At 37.3% G+C, this 8,932-nt stretch overlaps 1 protein-coding gene across 1 annotated transcript; it reads right to left on the bottom strand.

The window, feature by feature from the left end:
• Positions 1-60: 60 nt before the first annotated feature.
• csnk2b (casein kinase 2, beta polypeptide) lies at positions 61-6,174 on the bottom strand. Its single transcript, XM_015050984.1, has 7 exons — positions 6,051-6,174; positions 4,739-4,820; positions 3,438-3,540; positions 3,139-3,254; positions 1,626-1,701; positions 598-787; positions 61-479 (listed from the first exon to the last, which is right to left on the bottom strand). The coding sequence occupies exons 2-7, from the start codon at positions 4,808-4,810 to the stop codon at positions 389-391; spliced, it is 648 nt and encodes a 215-aa protein (XP_014906470.1). The 5' UTR covers positions 4,811-4,820; positions 6,051-6,174; the 3' UTR covers positions 61-388.
• Positions 6,175-8,932: the final 2,758 nt, after the last annotated feature.

Consider the following 8,932-nt stretch of genomic DNA (forward strand, 5'->3'; position numbering starts at 1 on the left):
CCCTCCGTCCCTCCGTCCCTCCATCCCTCCGTCCCTCCGTCCCTCCATCCCTCCGCCCCCCCGTCCCTCCGCTTCCTCACACCTTCTGTTTTTGGCACGGATGAGTTTGGTGAATCTATAGTGTGTGGCTCCGTCTGTGTGTGTGTGTGTTTCCCACCATGATGTGTAAGTGTGTGTGTGTGTGTGTTTTATTCTTCTGTCTCATTCACACTTAAATCTTTACCCTTTTTCCCTCATATGGGCTAATCTAAAGCAAAAATAATACAGTCTTCATGATGGCGAGGGGGCATCTGGGTGAAATGCAGCTGACCCCTCTCCACGTGCTTCTTTCCTGACATTCCTTCCGCCACGTTCCTCCTCCTCCTCCTCCTCGTCTTCGTCGTTGCTCCTAGCGGATGGCCTTGACGGGGCTCTTGAAGCTGGAGGCAGCTTGCAGCTGCAGCTGGTAGGCCATGGGGTGGATCTTAAAGCCGTACAGACTGCAGGAAACACACGGTGAGAAACAGACGTCAAGCAGAGACTGGCAGTTTCTGGCCCGAAGCTTCAGAGCCACATGAAGGCAGAACAGAATGAAACAGTCGCTCAGGTTTTACTAACCGGGGGACGAACTGGTTGGCGGGCCTTTTGGGTCGGTACTCGGGGTGAACCATGAAGAGCATGTGGGGGAAGCCGGTGCCGAAGTAGGCCCCGTCTGTGTGGTGGTGTCTGGAGGACTTGGGTGTGTAAACGTCCATACATTTAGGGCAGTAGAGCTTCACCATGGCCTCTCCTGGGATGTCCGACAGGCCTGAGGAGGAAGGTCAACAGGAAGCCAATGAAAACATCTTTGTTTCTTCAATTTCTTATGTTTATTCACCAATTAGTGTGTATAGAACAAACATTACGGACAAACAAAACGAGGCTTTGATCTAGAAAAGAAATAACTGGAGGAGAGAATGAATAAGAGCAGCCAAAATAAAATAAAATTAAGAAAACACAAGGAGTTGTACATTAAAATGAAACTTTCAGGACAAAACAGAGAATAACCAGATGGAGTCTAAACAAAAACAATGAAATCGTTTTCTATATTTCGTTGCTCTGTAAGAAAACTAAGACTCCACTGCACTGAACCTGATTAAAACCTCCTGGTTTCCACCAAATATTGATTTCTGAACCATTCCTGAGTTAAAACATTAATATTGTTGTTTCTAATGAATATAAACTTGTTTTCTTTGCTTTATTTGAGGTCTAAAAGCTCTGCATATTGTTTGTTATTTTGACCATTTCTCATTTTCAGAAAATAAAAACTTTTTTACTTGGTATTTCAGAGACATGTTGTCAGAAGTTCATAGAATAAAATAAAAATGTTCATTTCACTCAAACATAAACCTATAAAAAGTAAAATCAGAGAAACTGATCTTTTTAAGTGGTCTCTTAACTGTCTCCAGATGTTCCCCTTATGGCTGTAATTTTCTGATTTGCATTATTATTTCCCTTTTCTCTAATATTCCTAACTTAATCAAGGCATTACTTTTATTTCATGAAAACGTTCGGACTCCAACAACAGAAGCAAATCAGGTTTAATCAAATAAACGTTCAGAAGAGTAAAAAGCAGCCGTCATGAATAACTCCTTCATTTGACTCACCGATGGGCAGCATGGGCTGATTCTCACAATAAACCCGGGGACAATATCCAAAGTCTCCCTGCTGGTACTTTTCCAGCTGATGACAGAAAAAAGCAAAACAGAGTCAAACTGGGAAAATTTAGCTTCCATGTTTTTTAACATGAACCACATTTTAAGGCCTAAACAGAAATAAATGTGTTTTTTTTTTCATACTTTCTAGAGTAAATAAAGACGCCATTTAATAACTGAGATATAAATAGATATATACAGACTTGGTGAGCAGAGAGATGATTATGTGTTTGACTTTGTTTTTATGTGCAAACCGTCAAAAACTTTCAGGTTCTGCTACAAAATAAGCTGTTAATATTTACTGACTACAGTAAATCAAACAAACGTATTCATGTTGATAAAATAGTCATAAAAGTGAAGAAACACATGGAGAACCCTAAACATAATCTTCATGAGAATGCTTTAAAACACCAGAGTGGGTTCAGTCAGAGGTGTTTCTGGTGTTTCACTGACTGCTACAGGAGATGCAGTTACAACAAAACTCCAGCACTAATAAAGTTTCTATGATTTTAATTTTGAAATTCAAGATCATTTGGGATAAAATCTCATTGAGTTTAGAGAAACATTTAATCTGTAACTCCTGAAGGTTTGACATTTTTACTGGTTGCAGAATCTTCCAGGAAAATGTAAGTTTAATTCGACAGGAAGATTTTGTTCCTCTACATCAGGGGTATCAAACTCATTTTTACTTTGTTCCATATCAAAGATCTGAATGTTCTTAAAGGGCCGGTTGTCCCAGAATGTGTTGATAAAGCCCATTAAACTGTTAGAATATCATTAAGTTGCTGTTTCTCCAGGATTTTGTGATGGTTTTTACCTTTTTTAAAATCAAAATTGCATATTTTGTGGAGCCAAATTGGAAATGTCTGTAAGAAATTTTAAGCAATTTACTTTCCGTATCGATTAAGGAGTATAAAACTAAGCAAGGCAGCAGTCAGTTAAACTCAATGCTTTCACCAATTTTGAGAAAATGTTCCAGTAAAATCAGAAAAAAATGTGAAGATTTGTTGATTTTGTATAAATTTAGCAGATTTGTGGAAATCTGGAGGGACTTATTGATGTAATTTGGACCTCATAAAAAGCTGCAGTGGGCCAGATTTGGCCCCCGGGCCTTGAGTTTGACAACGCTGCTCTGCAGGACAAGTTTCAGAAATACCTGATTAAACTCTCTTTTAAATTAAAATAGCACTAAAACCAAACTGAACGTCAAAAACAACTCATTTTTCCCCGGTTCAGATTGTATTTTTATCTGAATTATAAAAGCTGAATTTCTGTTTTATTCATTTAGTCTCATATTCTGACGACATAAGGAGCAACTGAGGCTTCAATTATTATATGGTGTTTCTTTACTAATTTCCAGTCGCATCAGATCTGAAGGGAAAAAAGCATGAAGTTATGATTTCCTGTCTTCAGTCCCAGAGCGTCAGGTCGAGCTGCAGGACAACAGTTTGGGTTTGGCGCCCACCATCTGCGCGATGCCTCGGTTGGTGAGGATGTAGCGAGCGTGGATGAGGCCGTAAAGCATCTCAGCCGCCTGCTCGATCAGGTCGCTCTGGTTGGGATTATCCTCCAGCTCCTCGTCTGAAGACACACAGAAAACATCTTCATCAGCTTAAAACATCGTGAAATACGAGGAGGAAGAGGATAAAAACGCTCTCTGGAGAAAACTGGGGGGAAAATGAAAGGAAAAGGCTTCGTTAAAAGGCTCTGATGAAAGAAAACAGATGAAAGCCAAACAGAACTACTACAGGCAGCAGTACCGACCCGGTTCCAGGTCCAGGATCATGTCCAGGGCCTGGCGGTAGTGAGGAACCTGCTCATTCAGGCCCGTCAGGTTGAACTTGTCCTGGATGTAATCCTCATCCACCTGGAGTTCAGGGAAACACAGAAGACCAAACGTAAACGTCTACTGATACCGGGTCGGGCCGTGAGCTTCGATTTGGATCCGTTTGATTCTTATAAAAGATTCAGTCCAACGTTTTCAGTTTTAGTTTGTTCTGAAGTTTTCTTGCTGTGAGAAAAACCCGGATAAACCGGGTCACACGTTGGGCAAATTATTAATTTAACCATTAAATGATTTTTTATACAATATTAGAAACACATGAACAAAAACTTTTGTTTTTTAAAATATAAAATAAAAATTTCAATACCTAAAATGTGATGGCAACTTTCCTTTAGTGTACGCTTAAAAATTTGTAGCAAAAAAAACAACAACTTTCTGCTCGACTTATCAGTACAATGTAGGGCTGATCGATTATTTATTTTAATTAACCGATTAATAACTGGAGAGCAAAAGACACTTAGTGGGAGATTTTTAAAACATTTTTGTCCCAGATTAACTTTGTTACTTAAAGAGTTCTGGGTCAAACATATTTAAAGACAAAAGGTTTGGCTTTTTATGCATAAAACACAGCAGAGAGTTGAGGAATCAGACAAACAAATGCATAAGAAGATAAACTGATTGATGATAGAGAGATAAATACTTAGAAAGCTAAACAAAGGAGGATTAAAGGATGGATGGAAGGGATAAAAAGATAGGCCATGGACAAAAAGATGAGGTTTAGGAATAAAGTCAGACATAACAGCTTCCCATTTCCTTCTTTTACCATAATAAAGCAAATCTGGACAATACCTTTAATAAATGCTTATAATCTATAGTTAATCCTGCTTGTATGAACAATGAATGTATCAACAAATCTTAAACGTACCTTTGATTCAACATGACTGAATCTAATGGGGGTTTTTTTACCTCCTCATCAATTTAACTCAAACCTGAGATTCATCTAAACGTTGCCAGACGCTGAGAACTGACTGGACTTATATTAGAAGGACTAATTCTGATTTCACAATGTTTACTAAACCGAATCAGGTCAAAACAGGATCAGAATCACAATGGAAGTAGAAGATGACAAACTAAATAAGTAGCATTTTATGGTTTTAATAAGTTATGACAGATCAAATTATTACAAAGAGAAAAGAAGCAAAGCAAAGAAATAATCTGGAACCAAACATGTCTTTTAATTTAGCTTTTACTGTCAACAAGGGATGAGAGTTGGGTCACTTACCTCACAAAAAAACTCATTCCCCCTCAGTCCACAGAACCAGGAAATCCACGACACTTCTTCTGAACTGCTCATCTCTAAAAATCTACAACAGGAAGCGGAGAAAACCATTAAACGTCTTTAGGTCCTTTGGTTTAATCAGAATCAAAAGCAAAAATCAGGCAAACAGTTCAGAAATATTTCTAAATAATGTGTTGATCTAGAAGCCACAAAAACCTTACAGTAACAGTTTTTACTAACACCATTCGGTCAAAAGAAGTGGACATGAAGTTTCCCTTTCCTCGCTGTTGAATGAATAATTAACCAGAGGTTAATCAGTCATTTACTTGAGTAACATTTGGAAAAAATTAACTTTTAGGAGTAATTTTACTGCACCACACATTATATTTTAAATTGAGCAATATTACGATGAAGTATTGCAACATAAAATGCTGTTTATGTTGAAGCGAGACGTCTTATTTCACACAAGTTAGTTGTTTAAAAGTTATTTCTACCTGCTGGGGGCATTTGGAGATCAATACCATAAATACTACCCAGTCAATGAAAGCACTTCACCCTGTTCTAACAAATGTATACAGATTACATACTGTTATCATTGGTTTCACAAATTTATATTGAAGAATTTGAAGAAAAGTGTTTCTTCTGCCTAACTTTGTTTTGTAATCATGTCTGCATTTTTCCATCTTCCTCATTAAAATACCACATAACTTTATATTCAAGTCTGTGACATAATTTTAGAAAATAAAATAAGTTACAGTCAGTTACTCAGAACTCGGGTGACATCTTAATTAAATACCTGTTTACTCTTAACTGAGTTGTTTCTTAGATGACTACATTTCACTTTTGAGTTAAAATATGCTGAAGGAATGCAACTGTTACCCGACTATCTACCTCAGTAATATTGTTTTCCTTTTGCAAGCTCATAAAAATGATTGCCAAAGAGGAAATTAATAGAGTACAGCACTCTTGACCCAAAATACTTTGGCTATATGAGTCAAATACTATCGAAGCTGAAATGGCTAACGCTAAACAACTAAGTCATAACCTTAAGTGAAGGTTTATTTTCAAAAACCAAAACTTTTAACATTTCCTCAAACATTTCGCAATGTGTAAATTAACAGGTGTTCATTCTGATTATAAATGTGTTTTAAACAAATGTGGTGGTTGCTGAAGCCAAAGTTAGCTCGCTAGGCTAAAAACGGCTAATGGCGCAGCGTCAGAAAACAGGCCTCAAGTTAAAGACCGACTTCCGCTCGAACCCCCTTATATTCCGTTTTTTATTAAATATCCCAGTCCAATTAGAATAAATACCTACCTGTTTTTTTAACTTTTAAAGCCAGAGAAAAGCCGACTTTCAGTTACAAAGCTATCTCTCTAGTGTAAATAAAATGGACCCCCTCCCGTTTCACTAAGCAGGATCTTCTTCTCCCTATGGCGGCCGACGGCTCAGTGCTGCCCCCTACTGTTAACTTCCAGTGGTACAACACTAGTGGGGACTAAAAATAATTTCTAAAGTGATTAAAAATTAGATTTTCAGCCCTTTTTCAGTCTAATCTTGAGCAGAAAACATAATGAATTTATGAAAAAATATTCTAATGTAGGCAGATTTAAATTTGGATTGCAAAATTACAAAAATAGGAGTGGAATGAAGAAGACGTATGAATGGTTGGATGTTAGACAAACAATGGATGTTTACAAGTTTTAGAAAATTATATAGGGAATAAAGCCTAAAAATATTATTTTGCATATTTATACAGACCTGAAAAGATGTTACACATTGAGGACTATCCAATCCTGTGAAGGAATCCCTGTGATAATTTTGAAAATAAGTTAAAAATCTTATGTAAACAAATTATTAAAGAAAATTAAAATGGCTGAAGAAAAAGGAGCCAAACCAAAATTGATTAATATAAACACAGAAACATTAATTATATCTTGTCAGAATATGAAGCCAGTTAAGGAGAGAAATGCCAGATGACAAGAATAAAATATTAGATTAACATATTAAAACATTTAAAATATATAAGGACTTTTAATGTCAGACTATTGAAAACTATTGAGTAAACTTTAATTGTACAGCATGGAGACCAGGTATTGCTAAGGTGTTTTCCATCCAGTCAAGAATGTCATGGTAGTGGGTATTGGGTAGTCAAAATCTGACCGGAAAATTAAAAATCTTCACATTTTCACTAGAGAAGAAGCATAAAATGCTCTAGTTTGTTTGCTCAGACAGTTTACTTCCAGGTTGGCCAAGTTCCTCAGGAGTTTTGTCACTCTTGCTTTATTTAGTGAAATTTAATAAACAGATGCAACCAAGTCTGTTTTTCAGTGAGTCACTTAATGTTTGTAGTCCCGTTTACTATGATGTTAAACTGAAAGAACAAAAACATGGCCGACATGGAGACTTTGTGTTTTCAAAGGTGTCTCATCAGTAACATTTGCACCTTGACATCTTTTACACAATATCTGAATCAACCACATATTGAACTGTGCCACACTTAAATAATTAAGAGCCGCTGGACACAAATTTACACCAAAAAAACTATTTTTAAATTGTCTGACTTTATGCTCTTGCTTCAAAAAAACAAAAACAAAAAACACAAAACTGTGTTTTGGTCCATTTTTGTCTAGTGTAAATCTCTTAGTCCACTTGAGACATAATTGACTTAAAAGTAACTTTTCAGCAAGATGGGAGCTTACGTGAATTTTTTAACATTGATGAAAATGTACTGGTAATATGACATTTTCCCCACAGTGAAATAAACTGCCAGTTGAAGCAGCATTTTTTCCATCAGTGTTAAGGAATAATTTACTCAAAATGAGCTCCTATGTTTAGCTGGAAAGTTAGAATTTAAGTTTGGTCTTATTTCACATTTACTTTGACATTTGCACTATAAAACAAACCCTTGGCAAGATTTTGTTTTTGCAGTGTGAGACATCTTATGAAAATCCCTAGGAAGAGGAAATGAGTCACAATTATTTCACCAAATTGAGTTGAGTGATATTTTTAATTTAAACAGATCTACATAGAGATGCTTGTCTGCTGATTTTGTTACCTGAACCCAGACTTCCAGTCTTCATGCGGCGGCAGAGAGAACTTCAATAACGAGACTTGCGATTATTTTCCATTAAATCAAAAGTAGTTTATTTAACTTTTGCCTTCTCTGTATAACTTTATTATAATAAGACACTTCTCTGCTTGTACATTGCTCCCTTGAACTAAAAATTGCAACATTTGTTTGTGGGAATGTAAGTTGGGGTAGACAAAACTTAGATACATACCAATATACATACATGTGTGTATATTACGGCTCCTTTTTTTGTTTTTTTTTACTAAAAACCATAAATGCTAAAAACAGCTTGAACCACCCGGTGTACCTCGGTATTTCTGGAAACATAATACAATCTTTGAGAGATCTTTCGCTGGGACACACGACTGGTGTTCATCTTTTTAACATGGGTACATACATTAATGTGCACGTCAACGTTGAAGGAGGGATGAGAGACTCTTGGAGCCAGTGTTAAGTGTACAGCTATCAATGTATAAACCAGTAACAGGCAATGCAAGCAGCACCCAGCGGTGTTTTCATGCCAAGAAGAATTCAGAGTGAAAAATTAAAACGTCCAACTTCACTCGCCTGCTGGAGAACCGATGCTTTAAATTACAGGAAAGAAAGTGGCAATTCTCCTCCGCAGAGAGTCATTTGGATGCTGAACATATACACACGGCTGAATGTATACATGTGGATGTATTTAAGAAGATTTATAGCTGTTAAATCACATGTGGAGAGGAGAGGGAGGTGGGGGGGGGCAAACGAGGCAGAAAGAGCACTAGCCGTTCGCTTCAACCCCTCCAGTCGCTGCCCCCCCCCCTCCCCGAGTTATTAACACCAGAAAACACACACCGACCCACGCACACGGGCGCGCTCACACACACACACACACACACACACACACACACACACAATTCATCAAATGCCCTACTCACAACATCCCAGAGACAATCTTCAAAATTATTGTCAGTAAACAAACAAGAGCCCCAACTTACAGCAGTGACAGAATGGATGCAAATGAGGAAATCGTTTTAGTTCACTTTGGATGCTGTTATAAGCTGCTTTACGTCTCCTACGGGTGACACTTTTTACGAGTGTAATCCTACATCACTCCAGGTCACCATTTTGTCGTCGTTGTTGCAAG

The sequence above is a fragment of the Poecilia latipinna genome, unplaced genomic scaffold (genome assembly GCF_001443285.1).
Source record: "Poecilia latipinna isolate Pla-1442-1.1 unplaced genomic scaffold, P_latipinna-1.0 Scaffold1022, whole genome shotgun sequence".
Taxonomy (NCBI): Eukaryota; Metazoa; Chordata; class Actinopteri; order Cyprinodontiformes; family Poeciliidae; genus Poecilia; species Poecilia latipinna.

Coding starts and splice junctions, on each gene's coding strand:
- csnk2b (XM_015050984.1), bottom strand. CDS start 4,810: ATGAGCAGTTCAGAAGAAGTGTCGTGGATTTCCTGGTTCTGTGGACTG. Junction 1,702..3,138: donor ACCGAGGCATCGCGCAGATG/GTGGGCGCCAAA, acceptor TTCTGTCATCAG/CTGGAAAAGTACCAGCAGGG. Junction 480..597: donor GCCAACCAGTTCGTCCCCCG/GTTAGTAAAACC, acceptor TGTTTCCTGCAG/TCTGTACGGCTTTAAGATCC.